Source organism: Hypomesus nipponensis, chromosome 28 (assembly GCF_054491055.1).
Source record: "Hypomesus nipponensis isolate SF chromosome 28, ASM5449105v1, whole genome shotgun sequence".
NCBI classification, from domain to species: domain Eukaryota; kingdom Metazoa; phylum Chordata; class Actinopteri; order Osmeriformes; family Osmeridae; genus Hypomesus; species Hypomesus nipponensis.
Window position 1 is genome coordinate 2,905,657 of NC_140388.1, and position 20,891 is coordinate 2,926,547.

The following is a 20,891-nucleotide window of genomic DNA, read 5'->3' on the forward strand; positions in this document are numbered from 1 at the left end:
GCCTATCAATTTGACAGTTGGATGATGATGAGAAGTATGATGTGAGAGGAGCACACGATGTTACCACACTTTTCTTACTATCTCGTTCTTTTCTTTTTAATGCGCCCAATATATATTTTCTCTCAATTTTTGTATATTCTGTTCTCTTCTAAGTGCTATAGCCTATAGCACTTAGAAGAGAAATTGACCAGCCAATGAGCCACACTATATTGACCAGCCAGTGAGCCACGCTATCTCGGCCTTGCTGGTAAATTCCCATGATGCATGGCGGTAAATAGAGTTGTGTTAAAATGTGCTGATAAATTTGCCATTGGTTAAAAAAACTAATGTAACTTCATGAATTTCATTTTTGTAATGAGTCTGCTTAAAATGTAGCAATTTGTTGCCTGGTAATTGTTATTATTGTGCTGGTTTACCATTGTAACTATGAGTTAAGTGACTGTTGCGTTTGATAAGAAGAGCTGGATTCACGAAATAGGGTAGCGTGAGCAGCAGTTAGCTTCTTTCAGCTAAATTATCTGCAGTGTGTCACTTAGCGAGGGCCCCTTTCTCGTGTAAAGTGACGCTACATCGGTGGCGTTTGGGGGGCCCCTGATTGGCACGGGGACCTGGGGCGGCTGCACCCACACTATCTCCGCTACTGGCTACAATATAATATGCCACAATACCTGTCTCAAGCGCAGTTGCATCTGCTCGACATACTCAATCCCAATGCGGCAGACTCCCCATCGGCCTATTTAGCAATGTCCAGTAGTCTCTGTGGTCTCCTCCTGTACATGAGCTCAAAGAGGGAGAAACATGTGGAGGCCTAGGGTACCTCATGGAAGGAGAAGAGTACATATGGCAGGATCTGGTCCTAATTCTTCCCATCCTCCTTGATCACTTTCCGGGCATCTATTTCCGTGTCTGGTTGACTCATAGGCATAGACTACTAACACTAGAATATAACGGTGACCCCAGCAGGTCTTGTGCAAGGGCCACACAATGTCCAGAGCCAGCGCTAGAAGAGAACATCTATGATAGGCAGGGGTATCAGTGGGTCTCTCGTGTGAGCTGACACTCGGGACAGGTTTGGCAGTACTCTAAGACATTCCCCCCTATTTTGACGATTTGAAATGCAAGTATCAAAGCGCAAGTAACTTTGTGGGCGTGACTTCAGCTTGGTTGTTAATTTGCAGGCAGGATAAATGACTTTGCGCCTGGCGCAAATCTAAAAAGGGTTGGTCTGAAGTAGCTACATTACTAATGGGTGTGGTTTGGGCGTAACGTGCAATAAACCAATCAGAGCATCATCTCACATTCCCTTTAAGAGCAGCGCTTGTTCCATGGCTAATTGCTATTATAACGGCGGATTTTCCAGGCGCACGCCAGGAGCGGTTCACAGGAGACCGACGTTCTCGTCAGAGCCGTAAAAGATAGAGAAATGTGTAAGGGAAAGGCAGAGCAGTTTTCTCATTGCACTAAATTGCCCGCTCATGCTGTTCATTCAAATTATTATTATTATTTTTACATATATTTTATTTTTTAGTTCTTAGAATTAGTTTAACTAATGTACTTTTGTACTTATTTATACCCGTTTATTGTTTGCACCTTCTTGCCACAGTAAATTGCGTATTTGTGTAACATAAGCTTCATGGCGAATAAACCGAATTCTGATGGGCATGGGAAAAGAAATCTAACCAAATTAGCTTCGGTTAAACAGTCATGGGAGGAAATTGCCACAGTTGTTAAAAATAAAGTTCACATACATAGAAATTTCTTATGAAAATCTTTGTTATAATCATTGAAGAAATGTAACACGCCATAAATCAAAACAATGTAACGTAGCTTCGCAGAAAGAAGACCCTGGCCTCACCAGCAGTGCGCACGGACCAAGCTTGCGCCCTTAAAATAGCATCTGAATAATGCGCCATTGACTTTAGACCACGTTTTTCCTGGTTAGTAGCGGAATTGTTTTTCGGAAACTGCAAGATAGCACCAGGGAACGTTTGCGCCGGAACACGCCTCGTTTTTTGCTGAACCGCCCACGGGAGCGCAAAGTCATTTCGATGTGCATCTGTGGAGGGAAAAGTTGCCTTTAAGTCGAGTGCAAACTAGGAATGACACTTGCGTCGTAGACTAAGTCAATTGCGATGGGTGCAAGATAGGGCTCTAAGAGTTTTCTTCACCCCCGGTTTTCTTCGTGCGGGAAGCTGATCATGGTGCTGACTGGCCTGCAGCAGCTGATTCAGCCTCGGGTTACCACAGTATACATGCATGTGTGGGTGTGTGTGTATATGCTTGTGTGTTTTCTTACTTGATCATATGAGGCACAGTGACTTTGGAGTTCTCCTCAAACACACTAGTCATCAAACCATTACAACGGATATTATCTATGCACTAGCGAGAGAGAAAGAGAGAGAGAGAGAGAGAGAGAGAGAGAGAGAGAGAGAGAGAGAGAGAGAGAGAGAGAGAGAGAGAGAGAGAGAGAGAGAAGGATGGACGCATAAGAAGAAAACATGATGAATATACATACACAGTAGCAGAATTAAGTCAGTATGTGTGTGTGTGAGTGTGTGTATTTACCTGGCTGATGTCACTGGTCCAGGCAGCCTTCTCCTGTCTAGAGGGAGCCAGCAGAACCACAGTGAAGGACGCTGAATCACACGGCTCCACCACCAGCTTGAAGTCCAGCTGCCCAAACACCTGGCCTGACTTAGCTACATACACACGCACACAAATGTACACACACACACACACACACACACACACGGACAGTCAGTGGTAAGGACCTGAGAAGTGTTAATGGAGTGATGATGTCACAGGATTAGACCCTGGCATTTAAAGGAATGGCCATGTGATATTTTAAAGGGAGGCCATGTGTAGTCTTTATTCCTGTGACACTAATTAACCTGGCTGAGGGGCAGGAGGAGGAAAGATGGGGAGAAGGAGGGATGGGAAGAGGAGGGAAAATAATTAACCCGGGTGATGAGCAGGGAGGAAAGGGATGGGGAGAGTAAGGTGGAGGAAGATGGAGGTAGGAAAGATTGGGAGAGGAGAGAAACTAATTAACCTAGCTGAGTAACAGGGGACTGGTAATGAGACTTCACATTCTGCTGGTGACTAATGGTGCACACAGATCCTAGCAATCTGAACACAAAATCTTACACCCACACTGACATACGCGCAGCCAAGCAATCTGAACACACACACCTACACCCAGTCACACAAGCATAGCCTAGCTACCTGAACACCCGCACCTAAATCCACACTCACATACGCACAGCCTAGCAATCTGAACACACACACCTATGCACATTGATGAGCTGGGGAAGAACACACACACATGCATTGTGGACTCACCCTCCTCATCGGCAGCATCAGGCTCCTCTATAAGAGTGCAGTCTATTAAAGAGAGGACTCCTCCTTGCTGTAGACAGAAAGGGTTGTAGTACGTGTGAGTGTGTGTAAGTGTGACAAGGGTAGAGGCTGTAACTTTAAATGGTTTCCCGCTCTCTATTCAGCGGACGAGCCACACAGCTGTGACCTGCTCATTTTTTGTTAAATAAACAATTATGTCAATTGTATCAACAATTGTGCCATTCCCCAATTTCTGTGTACAACCTCCTGAATATTATGCATCTCAGTATTTCCTCTAGGATTTTAACCCTAACCCTATATTTCGGAGCAGGTTTATGTAATAGTCTAATATCTAATGTAATTGGTGGCCAATCCGCGAAGCCACCAAGAGGGTTTCTACTTATTAGGGTTCCTCCGGTAGGAGGGAACCTATTGTTATTGTTTGTTGGTATTCTTATTATTATTAGGGTTCCTCCGTCAGGAGGATTGATACAGCATGCCACAATTGATACAACATGCCACAACTACGGCCCAAACACAGACTGGCCCACATTAGACCTAGGGGGCGCCACAGGCCACGCCCAAATGTCCACTTTTCAGAGTGATTGCATTTCCACCCCATTGCTCCAATTCTTCTGAAACTTGGTTTACATGCCTTGTTTTTCATAAGGAACAAAAAAGCCTCAAGGACCCATAAGGTCCACCATGATGGATTTTCCTGTACAGTGATAATTTGGGAAAACCTTCAAAATTGTTCTCCTCCACAAAAAAGGTCAAATTGACTTGACATTTTGTACAGATATGTATCATTGACATATTTAAAATCTTACTTAAGACAGTTGAATCAAATACAAAATGTCTGAAAGGGGTGTATTTATGTAAATGTCCACATTGCCTCAATAAGTTTGTGTCACTAAATCAAATGTCGTTTTGAATGATGGTTTTTCAAACCCAATAGACTTTAAGATTACACCACCCTGAAGTATCCTGCAAAGTTTTACCTTGATATGTAAAAATATGACTGAATTACAGCTGTTTGAGCTTGGACCAAATTTGACAATGCTTGCGATTGGAGAAACATCAACAATTTTGACTGATGGTTTTTTTATCCAGTTGATGACTGAACATGGCAGAGGCTAGATCTAGCAATGGCTCAATTGGCTGAAATGTTGTGCTGATAAACAAAGGGTTGTAGATTCAAAACCAGTCAGAGGCAAAACATTTATTTATTTTTTTGACACAACGGTTTCTAGTGTTCCGGTCAATCCTCCGGTTGTAAAACATAGCAATGAGTGTTTATTTGAGCCCATAACAACACTCCGATCATCTGTTAAGCGAGACTGTGTCAACCACTGCAAAACAATCCAGGTTTACAACAGTAGCTAGCTACTTGGAGTCTACGTATGGTAGTGTCAGATTTACATCCAAATTAGCTCGAATGAAGTATATTGATCATCAGACATCTCTCTGAAGTACCATAAACAATTTCACCTTGGTATGTCAAAATATGATTGAATTAGAGCTGTTTCAACCTTGGCTGAATCTAACAACGCCTGCCACAGGGAAAACAGCTTACTTTTTTGTACAAAAACTGAACATGACAATATTCAACATTGAGAATAGTTCAACAAGTTGGAAAAGTGACCTGCAAAGTATAAGGGGGTGTAGGTTCGAATTCAGCCACACTGTTTGAGTCTGTCTTAAATTTGAATATATGTTTAGTTAAACAGGATGACATCGTTCTGAAGTACCATGCGCAATTTCACCTTGATATGTCAAAAGATCATTGAATTACAGCTGTTTAAACTTTGGCCGAATTGACCAATCCACGCTACAGGAGAAACGGCTTTCTTGTTTATACAGAAACTGACCAGACTTTCTCAGCTTTGCGGGTAGCTCAATAGGTTGAATCGTTGTGCTGCAAAGCGTAAGGTCACAGGTTCGTACCCAGGCAGTCTTTTGGCCTGTCATAATTTTGATTACTTGTTTAGTTAAACAGGCAGACATCATTCTGAATTACCAATGCAATTTCACTTTGAAATGTCGACCTTTGTCTCAAAGCTGACCAAAAACTAATACTCATATCACGCAGTCGGAGCACAGCTAAATAATCAGCGTCAGCCACTTGGGTACCCAGGATGCAGTGCGGCATGTCCAAAAACGCAAAGACTTAGAAAATAGTTTGGTTACAAAAGCCGTGCGATGGATTTCAGTTGTTGTGTTCATTCAGTTAGATGTTTGTAATTGTATTGTTGGTTAGTTAATATAATCTTGTTGGTCACCCTGATTGTGTATGTTGTGTAGTTTAATCGGACCAGAGAGTCGGCTGCTATACCCTCACAGGCTATTCTTGCAAGGAACTGAATATGAGCTCTGCCCTAGCCCAGTTGCCCACATGACTATCATTAGTTGTGCATTGCCTGAGAGTCTGGAAAGAAATCAATTCAAGAAGAGTTTCAATATCCTATGAAAAGTTAATACTCAGCCCTTATTAATTATAATATCTCTGCAGTTGGTGTGTATCAGAGAGGCTAGAGAGACTGATTTGTAACCTTATGCTCATGAGTTCAAATCCCCATTCAGCCTGTTGTTGGCCAAACATGAAGTTGTTTTGCTCTTTTGTTGTCCAACTCTCGATCTTTTACAGTGTACATGTTATAATATTTTGCGGAGGAACCCGCATCGCTGCTTGCAGCTATATTTAGGGTTCCTCCGTCAGGAGGACCCTATTGTGTTTGTTGGTATTATTAGAATTCCTCCGTAAGGAGGGAACCTATTGTTATTGTTAGTTTTATTCTTTTTTTATTTTTTTTTATTCTTGTACAATGGAAGTCAATGGCAGCCCCTAGAACCAAATGGTAACTTTTTGTGAAATTTGGCACACTCATTAAGGACAGTCACTTCTACAGTTACACCAAGTTTCATGTCTACCATTAGACCACTCTAGCGCCACCAACGGGTCAAAGTTGGACTTGTGTTTACGCATGTAACGTTTGAACCAAAAATGAGGTACCATTGGATTCCCTGGATCAAGCCGAGTTCAACGCACACCATGGCGTCGATTTCCGGTTATGTAGATTTTCCGCTATTTCCGGTTTTATAAAAAACCTTTGAAAGCCTACTCCTTCTACAATTTTATTTCAATCTTCCCCAGAATTGGCATACATCATCTTCAGACCAACCCTCACTCAGGCATTACTTTTATATTGGATTTTCAAAACCGTTTGTCCGCTACAGCCAATCAAAATCGGTAACAAAGCAACCAAACAGGAAATTGGATCAAATCTCTGCAAATCTTTGAGATGTCAACACCAAACTTGGTATGATGACTCGGAACTCTATTCTGAGGATGTCCACACAATTTGGTGTCATGTGATCACTGGGCGTGGCCGCAGGAAGCAAAAATGTGTTTTGGCCAATAACTATTGATTTGTTTGCCTTTATTAAGTGATTCCTTTGTCTCATGATATCTTGGGACATCCCGTGTGTGACTCATAATAATTTGTGATAATAGCCGAATTGATGCTGCCGCCATTTTGAATTCATTGAAAAACGTTTTTTCTGTACTCCTCCTACAAATGTTGTCCAATCTTCACCAAATTTGTCAGAGAAAATCTTCAGACCAAGCTTCACGCTTCAAGCTTTTTATTTTCGAAACCGTTTGCCCCCTACAGGCAATCAAAATGTGCCATTAAGCCAGCAAACAGGAAGTTGGGTTGTATTTCAGCAAATCTTTGATGGATTCACACCAAACTTGCTGCGTGTACTCGATACCCTCTGGTTCGCAATGTTTGGAGGAATCCGCCATTACTGCTTGCAGTTATATTTATTATTATTCTAGTAATTTATCTCATGAACACATTGGTAAAAAGTTTTGAAATTTGGCATATTGATACAACATGCCACAACTACGGCCCAAACACAGACTGGCCCACATCAGATCATAGGGGGCGCCACAGGCGACGCCCAAACGTCCAATTTTTGTAAGTGATAGCATTTACACCCCATTGCTCAAATTCTTCTGAAACTTGGTGTGCATGCCTTATTTCTCATGGCGAAAAAAAAAAGCCCAAGGAGCCGTAAGGTCCGCCTGATCGATTTTCCTGTACAGTGGAAAACCTTCAAAATTCCTCTTCTCTTGAACCAAAGGTCTAATTAACTTGAGATTTTGTACAGATATGTATCATTGACGTATTTAAAAACTTTACTTATGGCAATTGAATAAAATACTAAATAGCTGAAAGGGGTGTATTTATGTAAATTTCCACATTGCCTCAATATGTTTGTGTCACTAAATCAAAGTTCATTTTGAATGATGGGTTTTCAAACCTAATAGGCTTTAAGGTGACACGCCCATGAAGTACCATAAACAATTTCACCTTGATATGTCAAAATATGACTGAATTACAGCTGTTTGAACTTGGACCAAATCTGACAATGCTTGCCATTGGAGAAACAGCTTTTTTTTGTTCAGTAACTGAACATGCCAATACTCAACACTGAGAATAGCTCAACGAGCTGGAACGGTGACCTGGAAAGTACAAGGTCATAGGTTCAAATCCAGCAACACTGAATCTGTCTTAAATTTAAATACATGTTTAGTTAAACAGGATGACATCGTTCTGAAGTACCATGCGCAATTTCACCTTGATATGTCAAAAAATCATTGAATTACAGCTGTTTAAGCTTTGGCCAAATCGAACAAGCCATGCTACAGGATATACATCTTTTTTTTGGAGGGGACAGAAACTGATCTGAATTTCTCAGCCTTGCGGGTAGCTCAATGGGTTGAAGTGTTGAACTGCAAAGCGTAATGCCACAAGTTCGAATCCAGGCACAGTCTTTTGGCCTGTCATAATTTTGATTACTTGTTTAGTTAAAAAGGCAGACATCATTCTGAAATACCATGCACAATTTCATGCAATTTCACCTTGAAATGTCAAACTTTTCTTAACCTTTGTCCCAAAGCTGACAAAAAACTAATACTCATATCACGCAGTCGGAGCACAGCCAGATAATCAGCGTCAGCACCCTTGGGTACCCAGCATGCAGTGCGGCATGTCCAAAAATGCAAAGACTTGTGGAAAATAGTTTGGTTACAACAGCCTTGCGAGGGATTTCACTTGTTACGTTTGTTCATTTGTAATGTTTGTAATGTTTTTGTTGGTTAGTTAATATAATCTTGTTGGTCACCCTGATTGTGTATGTTGTATAGTGTAATTGGACTAGAGAGTCGGCAGCTGGACCGCTACAGGCTCTTCTTGCAAGAAGCTGAATATGAACGCTGTCTTGTCCAGTTGACCACATGATTTCAGTTAGTTGTGCATTGACTGAGAATCTGGAATCAACGGAGGCCGAACATGAAGTCGTTTAGCTCTCTTGTAGTCAAAAGTCTCGATCTTCTGCAGTGTATATGTTTATAATATTTTGCGATTTTGCAGAAGAACCCGCACCGCTGCTTGCAGCTATATTTATTATTATTTTTCTTTTCCTTGCGCCCCAATATCTCAAAAAGTCCCCGGTCATAAATTTTCTAATTTGGCACATTGATACTACATCCAAGTGGGTACCCCCACACCAAATATGGGCCACATCGGACCATAGGGGGCGCCACAGGCCACGCCCAAAAGTCCGATTTTCAAAGTGATGGCATTTCCACCATATTGCTCCAATTCTTCTGAAACTTGGTGTTTATGTCTCAGTTTTCATGAGGAACAAAAAAGCCTCAAGGTTTTGGAAAACCTTCAAAATTCCTCTTCTCTTGAACCAAAGGTCTAATTGACTTTAAATTTGGTACAGATATGTATCATTGGCGTATTTAGAAATGTTACTTAAGACAATTGAATCAAGTACAAAATGGCTGAAAGGAATGTATTTATGTAAATATCAACATTGCCTCAATATGTTTGTGTCACTAAATTAAATGTATTTTTGAAGGATAGTTCACACCTAATAGGCTTTAAGGTGACATGCTTCTGAACTACCATGCAAAGTTTTACCTTGATATGTCAAAATATGACTGAATTACAGTTGTTTGAACTTGGACCAAATCTGACAATGCTCGCCATTGGAGAAACAGCTTATTTTATTATCCAGTTATTGAACTTTGTGTATTCCATGCCTGTAAATTGCTCAATTGGCTGAGATGTTGTGCTGGTAAGCAAAGGGTTGTAGGTTCAAAACCAGTCAGAGGCATAGTTTTTTTATTTATTATTCTGACAAAATGGTTTCTAGTCTTCCGATAAATCGTCCGGTTGTAAAACATAGCAATGCGTGTTTATTTGAGCCCATCACACTACTTCATACATGAAGTAGTTTTGCTCTTTTGTTGTCCAACTCTCGATCTTCTACAGTGTACATGTTTATAATATTTTGCGGAGGAACCCGCATCGCTGCTTGCAGCTATATTTCTTCTTATTATTATTATTGGTGGCCAAGCCGCGAAGCGGCAAAGCCACCTTGAGGGTTTTTACTTATTCTTATTATTAGGGTTTCTCCGGTAGGAGGGAACCTATTGTTTTTGTTAGTATTCTTATTATTATTTTTATTCTCCGCTAAATAGCTCAATAGCTCAAATAGTCCTGGACCCGATTTTTTCCAATTTGGCCCAATGATACAACAGATCACTCATTACTCCCAGACGGCTAGTGGCCCATGTACGCCCATAGGTGGCGCTATAAAACACGCCCAAATCTACGTGATTTCCCCACCGCCCCATTACTCCAAAATGCCTGAAAATGTGTATACATGCCTTATTTCTCATGGGGAACAAAAAAGCCTGAGAACCCATAACGTCCGCCATGATAGATTTTGCTGTACAGTCCAAATTTGGTACAACCTTCAAAACCCTTCTCCTCATGAACCATAGATCCAATCGACTTGAAATTTGTTACAGATGTGTAGAATACATGTTTTTACAAATGGTCAAATTGAATAAGAAATGCAATACAAAATGGCTGAAAGGGGTGTATTTATGTAAATGTACACATTGCCTCAATATCTTTGTGTCAATGAATCTAATATAATTTTGACTCATGGTTTTTCAAACCTAATAGGGTTCAAGACGACATCACTCTGAAGTACCATAAACAATTTCACCTTGGTATGTCTATATATGATTGAATTCAATTATATTGCTCCACAGCGCGCGCTCCAAATTCTCACAGGCTCATCCTGCTCCTTGGCACTAGGGTGACCACCTGTCCCGCTTTGCGTTGTGTCGCAGAGCATTTTCACCCCTTGTCCCGCACGTCGCATATTGAAAATGCTGTGCGATACAGCGCAAAGAGGGACAGGTGGTCAACCTCCTTGACACACGCGCAAGCTTGGCGAGACGCACACACATCCTTTCTGGAAATGGCGTGCTGACCAAGCCCCACCCTCACCCTCATTTCGCTGCCAATCGCAGCTCGCCGTTACGAATATAAATTATTTTTCGGCGGCCATTGTTGTTTTCAACTGGAATCGCCTGATAGCCGTGTAGGAGGCAGCCACGTTCGGTAAGTCATATTTTTACATTTTTACATTTTAAGCTAGAATCAAGGATTGGGTTCGTGAAAGTATACTACTCTTGAATTATGGTGAAGGTTTTAGCACTTTGAGACCTTTAGATTGTGAGTTTTAAGTGATGGAAAACCGAACTCGAAAAGTAGCTAGCTATTTCCCTCTGTGTAATTACTTAATCATGTAGCATCTTGGCAAATTCATCAAAAAGGTAGAGGAGGGCAACTTTTAGGGGAACAAGCGATTCCCCGCAGACCTGACGGCTCAGAATTTTGATTTGGGTCGAGAAAGTCTTTGTAATAAGCCTATAAGTAATGCCACTGCATTTCACAGTCAAAACTGTAGTTTATGTCAAGTGTAGATGTAAAAAGCTTAATTTTTCACAACTGATATGGATCCTTTCTTCACTTTTGCAGGTCTGGAGGGTCATGCAGAGGCCTGCTCAACAGAGTTCAACAGAGGATGCGGAGAGAAAAATCCTTTGCTGGACTACCCCCCTCTAGCTGGACAGCTTTTCTTCAGCCCTGACCCCTGGACAGCTTCATCCAGCTGGCCTGCCCGGACTGCCTGCCTGCAGGCCCTGCTTGCCCCTGCCTGCCAGCCCTCCAGAGACAGACATTCACCCCACAGACACAGTAGCTCTGCAGACTGCTTTTTTGAGGACATTGATGAAAAAGGAAAAACCAGCATTTTTTCCTTTGATGAAAGTCTAAATGTTTAAACCTTTCCATGTCCCAGCATGCCAAGCTGCTGACTTTTAGTGTCTTAATGAAACCAGTTCAAGTTATAGACTTTTGACCTGAATCCAATGATTAGTCATCTGAATAAAAACCACTCAAGAGAAGTACTGCTTCTTGGATGATTTGTGCTCCACATCAGTTCATCTCACACATTTGCCTTTGTTTCCATGGGATTCATGGAATGGCTTGTTTCTGCTCCATCATTGTGTAATAAAAAATTATAATTGGGGTGTGCTTGCCTTCGACGAGCACAAACCATTGTTCTCTCTCATATATATTTATGTATTGTAAGAATGCTGCTTTTCAACTTCTCAGTTCTTCCGCCGTTTTTTGGCCTTTAACTAGTCCTGCATACTTTCACTGATTCCTACAATATTTGTATCAAAACGTTTAGCTCCTTCAGGGGATGTTGGCTATGACTTTTGGTATTTCTCACTTTTATACTTTTTAAGGCATTAAGGTTTTTGTGCAAATTATTCTCCCATTAAAAATAATAGTAAATCCTTTCAAATCATTAAAAAGCTTCCTCCTCTTTCAAACTTAACTACTTCAGCATACTTTCAGCTAGAGAAACCATTCAACCTTTAAAATGTTCACAAGACATTCAGCTATTCCCAAATGATTCCAGCCAATTTTGAATTGTGACAGTTTTAAATACATGAAAAATGTAGCTCCTTCTTGATTTTTATGATTGAGCAGCCAGCAGAGTGGCACTCTGCTGGCTGCTCTTTTTCTGATATTCAACTAAATTGTCAAACAAGTTCCTCTGACGTTCATATAGTTTAACTTACAGAAACAAGTTATACCTTAAAATGTAGGAAAACTTGTCCTCTTTCAGCCAATGCAACTACTAAAGAGCTCACATTTACAGATTTTCAGCTTTGAGCCTTGAAGCGAGAGCAGCCTTTCAAATTCTCTCACTAACTTCAATGGAGAGGTGGGTAAAATTTGTCAGAGAAGGCCGAAAAGAAGGATGTTAAAACTGCCGGTAGAGTCGTATTTCTGACCGCACAGACATATAAAGGTCATCTCTGGTTTCGGCAGAGTCTTGGGTCTTGGAAAATATCATTTGTACGGATTGGACGTATAGTTTTGCGTTTAGGTTAACTTGTTTGAGGTGTGGATTCCAGCTACATGTTTTATTCTCTCTGCCCAGCTCGTTAGCAATCACAGCTGCGCCATCACCGTGGCAACCAAACAGACACGCACCATGACAGCAGAATTGGGTAACGTTTTGGAAACTGCCAAAAGAGTTGTATTTCTGACCGCACAGACACATAAAGGATATGGATGGTTTCGGCAGAGTCTTGGGTCTCGGAAAATATCCTTATTTTTTGGATTGGACGTACAGTTTTGCGTCTAAGTTAACTTGTTTGAGGTGTGGATTCTAGCTAAATTTCTCATAATCTAGCTAGCGCGATGGCTCTCCATAACTAAAAACGGTTCAACTTTTTTCCACAATCAACCAAATTGGCCAGACAAGGTATGTACATTGAGCTTAAAGTGTACATAATCTAGCTAGATCGTTTTTATTTGATCAAGTTTCACAGAAATCTGCAAAAATCGAGGCTCAAGAAAGACAGTCATAGTTGACCGTCACGAACAGCCAAACCAGGGCTGGGGTAAGTGTTTGCTGCAGCTGGCGTTAATCCTACAAACAAACGCTTCGTAACTGGAAAGTTTTTCCTTTAATTTAAGATATTAAACACAGATGTTAAGTAACTTGTCTTTACTCTAAATATCTTCTCCGTTTTGAATTTGAAGTAGTAGATAATGTAGAAAATCTTCCATTGCATCCTCTCTCTAGCTTCACGCCTTCGGTTATTATTCAAGCCTGCGGTGTTAATACATACCACTTTGACACACTTGCAAGAAATGATCCGCTGGTTAGATGTAGCATGATCTTATTATTTACGTATAAAAAACTCACCAGGGACAACGACAGCATCGGCAACCCTGCACCTTGAATTATTATTTTGACGTCATCTTAAATTAAGTGTCTGAACAGGACTGGGTGTGCAGGCACGCATGATTAGTTTCTCCTCCGTCTTGAACCTGAATCCTAGATTCTAGGTTAGAAATGTTGCCAGTCTGTTGCCAATGACCAACTGTTGCTACCTTTTTCCAGCAAGTTCAAGTCATTCCAGTGTTGTCCTTTTACCTTCAAATTCGTTCAACCCAGACTTCAGCAACTGGTTTTCTGCTAAATGTTCACATTTCTTTCTCCAGGTCCTTTCAAAAATACCTTTCACAGCAGTATCTTCCAAGTGCCAGTACTTTTGCATTATTTTTTATTTTCTGCCTTCATATTGCTGTAGGTCCTTTCTAACATACATTTCAGGCCTTTTGAAACTCCAGCAAATGATTTTCTGCTAAATCTTCAAATTGTCATGCATTGTTTCTCTTTTTTCAGATTTTTTTCACTTTTTGTTTAGCATTTTTCTTCTCTTTTCTGTAGTTTTATGCCTTTGTCCAGCTCCAGCCCCTATTTAAAATACCTTTCGGGCGCTTTGAAGCTTCAGCTTAAAACTTTCAAAAAATGTTCACAATTTTCAGCTTTTTTAGCATGGTCAGCTATCCCCATCAGGTTTTCAGCATTCTCACTGCGTTTTCGCAGGAACAGCCTTTTCTAGTTATTGTTTATTTTCACACCCCTAAAACTCAGTCAATATTTGGACTACATAGACAACCTAAGTGTCAAACGTTTCGTTTTGGTAGCAATTGAGTTGCTTGTATTGGGATTTACGTTCCGTTGCACAGTTTAGGAGGTTACAACGTTTTTGTGGCGACAAAGTGAAGCTAATGGTGGCTAACTTTCTAGCCACAGTCATTGATGTTCCTAACGTCACAAAAACACGCGTGACTACCAGGCTGTACTAGCAGAACATGAGTTTAGCAGCTAACACTAGTTAACTTCTGGGAGATAGCTAGGCTAACTAAAAACGTGACATACAAAGAGGCCAGGGTGATAACTATTTACTCATTTAACATTGTCATAGAAAACAACATTCTTAAATGTTATGTACAATATTATATATGCTGATATAGTCGACAGCTATATAGTCATTTCCTGCGCACGTGCAGAGCCACACCATTTGCTGACAAATGTATCCAGCGATCCTCGAATTGACTTGTGAAATTTTTGTTTCTTTTTAGTTTTATTCCTTTTCTCAGCACCCGACTCATGTTGGCAAAATTGGCCTAGCTCTCTTCTTGCTGACGTTTGTTTCTCCCGGCCATATCCTTCCTCCCTCCCACTCTAACAGGGTGTGCACTAACGCCCTGTGGTGTCACGTAAATCATGAACAAAAAAATATTATAGAAGATTTCTTGACAAATGGTCATTTCATTTTAGAGTACATCGAGTCAAGAACAAGAATAAAAAAATATTTTAAGTACAAAAATAAATACATTTGTGATTGCAAACCAGGCAGGCGCGAGGCCCCAGTGGCGCGAGGCCCCAGTGGCGCGAGGCCCCAGTGGCGCGAGGCCCCAGTGGCGCGAGGCCCCAGTGGCGCGAGGCCCCAGTGGCGCGAGGCCCCAGTGGCGCGAGGCCCCAGTGGCGCGAGGCCCCAGTGGCGCGAGGCCCCAGTGGCGCGAGGCCCCAGTGGCGCGAGGCCATGTGCGGTCGTACAGTTGGTACTACACATGTGACGGTTAGTTGCTGCTAGTGAATGAGTGAATAATGTCAAAGTCAAGAGGGAAAAGTAAAGCTAAGCGCAAGTATGAAGAGGAGCACAGGACATTTTTATTTGAGTGGGAGGTATTTTTTTGTGGAACGAAATGGGAAGCTTTTCTGCTTGATTTGCGAGACTTCGCTATCGCATTTTAAAGCATCAAACCTGGAGCGCCATTTCACATCACTGCATGCTAAAATCGCCAATTAATTCCCCAAAGGTAGTGAACTTCGCAAGCACAAAATAAACACGTTGAAACGGCAGTCAGAGAAGCAGACTCAGCTTTTTAAAACATTTTCAAAGCACTCAGAGACTGGTCACGTTAGCATCATATCAGGTAGCATGGAACATTGCTCGTGCTAAAAAGCCATACAGTGAAGGGGACTTTGTGAAGACAAGTCTCAAAGATGTCATCGCTATCCTCGAGCCTGAAAATAACAGTTTAAAGCGGTCTGTGTCAGACCTGCAGCTGTCACGGCAGACAGTTGAACAGAGAATATCGGATATTAACAACTCCATTGAAACACAGTTACATACGGACCTTGAGAAATGCCTGTATTTCAGCATTCCTTTGGATGAGAGTTGTGACATTCAGGATAAGCCTCAGTTGGCAAAATGTTTACGGTCTGTGTCAGAAGACTGCACAATTAAGGAAGAGCTGCTTGACATTGTGCCGTTAAAAGACAGGACCCGTGGCATCGACCTGAAGGAGTCACTCATGACTGTTGCTGAAAAGGCAAATTTGCAGTTGTCAAAACTGACAGCAATAGCCACAGACGGTGCGCCAGCTATGTTAGGAGCTGCAAATGGCCTTGTTGGGTTGTGTAAAGCTGACGACCGTTTCCCGGATTTTTTGACATTTCACTGCATCATCCATCAAGAGCATCTGGTGTCTAAGAAGCTGTACATGGACCACGTCATGAAACCAGAAATTGTGAATTGCATTTGCACTCATGATCTCAATCACAGACAGTTCAAAAACCTCATAGCTGAACTTGGTGAAGATCTTCCCAGTGATCTGCTTTTCCACTGCACTGTGAGATGGCTTTCAAGAGGTAACATGCTGTCACGCTTTTTTGAAATGTTGAACCCAGTGAAGTTGTTTCTGGAAGAGAAACATAAGGAATATCCTCAGCTACATGACCCCCAGTGGATTTCAGATTTGGGGTTTCTGGTTGACATGCTGCATCATCTGAACAAACTGAATGTAGATCTGCAAGGAAAGTTAAAAATGCTGCCTGACCTGGTGCAAAGTGTTTGCACATTTGTCAACAAGCTCAAGCTATTCCAGACCCATCTTGAAAAGAGAGAGCTCACACATTTCCCCTCTTTGTTGAAGGCAAGTGGAGGAGCAGCTGAGGTCTTACATAGGAGCATGGCATGCTATGCAACACTGGTTGAAAATCTGCAGCATTGTTTTGAGGACAGATTCTGCAACCTGAGGGAAAAACATGCATGTGTTGTGTGGCTCTTTGCTATGGTGTGTTTTTTTTTGTGGCTCTTTATGCTGGACTGGTTAGCCACCCATGGCCTATAGCAAAGATGGGTGTTAGTTTTATAATCCTTATTTTAAAAAAATCCACTCGTCCCGGACAAGCCTTAATGTCGAGCTATGTATATGGCGAGACTGTTGAAACAGATGAGAATCCATTATATCATGGACACCCAAAATCAGCGAAACTCACAGCCAAATCAATTAGATATAAAGGCCTTTATATATGGCTACAAACTTCTGCTCGGCGTCTAGCTGGCTACTTGTTACAAAGTAACAACTTTGTTGCACAAGCTTTCTTTGTTAGCTACAAACTTCTGCTGGGCGTCTAGGATATGGTCTAGCTGGCTAATTGTTACTAAGTAACAACTTTGTTTCAGGTGCATTCTTTGTACATTGCGAGCTAACAGTGTCCGGTAGGCTTCTTCGCAATAAATAATGATGTTGCTATAAATAATTATGTTAAGCTGAGACCACTAAGCCCTAAAAGAAAATGTAAGGTCAAAGAAACAAAAGAAAGGTTTGAGGTGACTCTGAAAATTATTAATAAAATAGGCTAATGTAATATTAAAACTGCTAAATCCTTCTCTAACAACGCTCCTCTATCTTGCATAATGAAACATAAGGTTTTTTAAGTAATCAATAAGCCTGCAGTTGCCCTCATTACTCAAATGATGCCGATCAGGGGGGTAAAATTACAAAATAGGACGCGAGTGTCTAATAATAATAGAGCTATTTGTCTTCAAGGCCAACCAATGAGAATATTGCGAATAAAAACAACACAGAAATGGCAAATAAACAGGCAGATGTTAGCCTTGCATTGTTTGAAAAAGAAGAATCGGGAAGCCCTATATAAGAGGCAGATGTTGGATGGAAATTACCTCAGCCAAGTGACCGGGCTAGACCTGACAAGGCGGATGAAGCGAGACCTTGGGCCATCATGGAGATGTTCCCAAACACTCTGCTGGTGTTTTCAGATATCCTGGAACGCTGCGTCTGGAGGTATCAGAGGAGCGCCAGCGCTTCTGGTATCGACAGGGCAAGACGTCAAGTCAACGCAGCAGTGTCGAGCTTCCTGGCCCACCATGGGATGGGGAGCATTCAACACCCCCAAATACGACACGGTTTTGTGTGGATGTACCGACCCGACGGTGTCCACCTCGATCACGTTGGAAACAATGTGTTCTTAGGAAACATCCAAGACGGTCTCTGACGACTCCTGTGCTAGCCACAGCCAGGGCCGGCCCAAGGCATAAGCGAACTAAGCGGCTGCTTAGGGCCTCCATGGCCTCCAGAGGGCCCCCAAGAGCACATGAAATTACAGTTTAATGTACCGTGTTTCTTTGATTAAACGCTGCCCTCGATTAAATGCCACACCAAAAATGAACATTGTGTAATAAACGCTGCCCCAGAAATACGGTAGGACCAGCATGTCCTGAAATACCTAGTAGCAGCATGTCATTTTAATAAACATTCTGTTGTGTTTCACTCGGGGTCCACTGTTAGCTATACGTTTCAAATATCTAAACATAGCTACCTTACTTAGTAAATGACTCTAGCTAGAAGGGAATAGACATCAGATGGGAAGCTTATGAAAAAAAATGCCAGAAAACGAATAGTAGTCTAGCCTATTGCTAACGCCTGTCTAGATTATCTATTGAAAGAACTGGAGAGAAGCAGGTGCTCTTGCGTTAGCAAGCTAAACTAGTTTACATGGCTACAGTAAGAAGTCTAGGTGTTTTCGCTATCTAGCCGTTCTTGCATTCCTTGCAAATCAGCATTAACAAAAAGCAGATGAGATAGAGCTAGCTAGTCTAACTAACATTGAACATTGCTTAATCGGTGATTTAGAAGACCGTACAGTTCAAACTATCTGTACGAACATTTAATGTAGCAAACTAACACGTTAGTGCAGACAGCCTAGAACAGTGTTTCCCAAACCTTTTTTCTGGGGACCCATATTTTAAAAGTCACAAGCCTTCGCGAACCAAGCCAAAAGAGATTATTCGTAAATCACAAAATAAAGGTGGATTTGACCATTATTGCACAATAGTGAGGATATTTTACTGTTATTTTATTGTTATTTCAGAACTTGTACGCCTACTGCCATTGTTAATAAGCTATCTCAGACTGAGTGATCACTTCTCTCTGAACAATTGAACCAGCAATGTTTAAAGAAGGTATCCAATAAGTGCCTAATTGGACATACAACTATAAAAAAACATATAGCCCATGTATTCTTATTTTCAACATTCAATTGAACCAGCAATATTGGAACAAAATATGAAATGATTACAAAAAAGATTACAAATTATACAAAACATGTTGTATCCTTTTCAACATTGCTAATGGAATAGGTGGGCCTGTCTGCGTTTTTGTAGTGCGTTTCAGTCCGTGGTGCAGGAGGAGAGCGCAACACGCATATCAGGCGCAGCATTCAGTCTGTTTCTGTGCTTGTCTTCATTTTTGTGAGCACAGAAAATCCCAATTCGCACATGTACGTGGTAGTGGAAAGAATAAGCATATAATTAGAAATAGTGGCCCTACTGAGGACAGGATATTCTGACAAAATGCTTATCCAGAATGATAAGGTCACAGATCCATAGCGTCAGTGCGATCGCAGCTGGGCTGCAACAACTCGGTTTCTTCTGTAGGACTAAGCGTCAACTCAAGTTAAGCCTGAGGACTCTCAAATTCAAAGGGATTTTGCATCCACCTTTCATCATTCAGAAGGGCATACCTCTCTGTTGGAAAATAGCGATCAAAGTTCACAATAAGCGCAATGGGAAGAGTTTTATTACGCGCAGACGGCTACTGGTCTTTCAAATAGGGGAAGTTCTTTTCATAAATCATATATATTTTACATTGTTTTTCTAGTTCACTGGTCCTTAGGACACTAGCCGAGCCTACTGTATGTGTAGGCCTATGTATGAATGAATGAAGGAACGATCAACGAAACAATATTAAACTCGAAGAAAATGTGGGAATTAAGTTCAACTGAAACAAGGCATGTGGTGTATAATTGTCTGAAATGTATGATGAAAACTCGCTAGCAACTTCGCCAAGCAAATACCAAGAGATAGGTTGCAGCAGCTCTTTCGACAATTCGACTACACTTACAGAATCCGCGATGGGACTGAGCTTGAATAGCTTCGGTGACTTTTTATAGTACAAAATTATTGTCAATCAAAAGGAGATGTCTATCAACAGACCCTCCAATCATCACGCGGAAGCCCTGCATCCAGGCCAGCCCACTCCTCCATTCACCCCCACCTGAGCGTCCATGGGCGGGACATAATCGCAGCATTTATCCAATGACCGTATAGTTTCGAATCACTGAAAAAAACTGTTCAAAGCAGCCCCATTGAAGTCCATAGAAGCTGAGCTTCAACAGGGAAATGCACTGTGGCGCTACGGGAATGTATGAGAAGGAAATCAGTCAGTCGACCTGCTAATATATGTAGCTGATTCTGAATGAACTCGTCTTCGATATGAACGTGTTCTAACGCATTTAAAATGTTAACACGATAGTAAATATTTGACCATTAATTAGTTTAAGAAATCGCCACTGGCAGAGATTCAGATCGTGACAAGGCGACCCCCAAAAAATCTCTTGCGACCCACCCGAGGGTCGCGACCCAGTCTTTGGGAAACACTGGCCTAGAATACCATATTTCTTAGATTAAACATCGCCCTCAAATAAACGCCGCCCTCGAATAAACGGCGCACCAAAAAAGAAAATGTTTTAATAAATCAAAGTTTAATCGAATAAATACGGTAATTAAGAAAAATGTATAATTGGCGACGCCGAAGGGCCCCCAAATAAATTCTGCTTAAGGCCCCATAAAGGGTTGGGCCGGCCCTGCCACAGCACACACAACAACGGCTCTTTTAAGAGCCACCCAAAATGTAAAAGAAAGAGCAATTAGACTGTTAAAAGTGCCGTTGTAATTTTACAACCATGGGGTCTTACAGGGTTAAATGGTACCATCTTTACATCTTTGAAGTGTGTCATAAAAAGCTGCATCACGTAGGCTACATTGCGAGCGCAGATCACGGTGTCCGGTAGGCTATTCTATATAGCGAGCAACTCTACATTCATACATCTCTGAGATTGCTTTAAAATAACAGAAAACATTA

General features: G+C 41.5%; 1 protein-coding gene across 6 annotated transcripts in view; it reads right to left on the reverse strand.

Moving 5' to 3' along the window:
• Positions 1-20,891, reverse strand: part of rasgrf2b (Ras protein-specific guanine nucleotide-releasing factor 2b) — a 106,754-nt gene that overhangs the window by 55,866 nt on the left and 29,997 nt on the right. For all 6 annotated transcript variants that reach the window (XM_084694733.1, XM_084694728.1, XM_084694732.1 and 3 more), the window contains exons 12-14: positions 3,343-3,409; positions 2,566-2,699; positions 2,297-2,379 (exon numbers count right to left, since the gene is read on the reverse strand). In XM_084694733.1, coding sequence (XP_084550859.1) covers positions 2,297-2,379; positions 2,566-2,699; positions 3,343-3,409 — 284 coding nt within the window. The remainder of the gene's footprint in view (positions 1-2,296; positions 2,380-2,565; positions 2,700-3,342; positions 3,410-20,891) is intronic.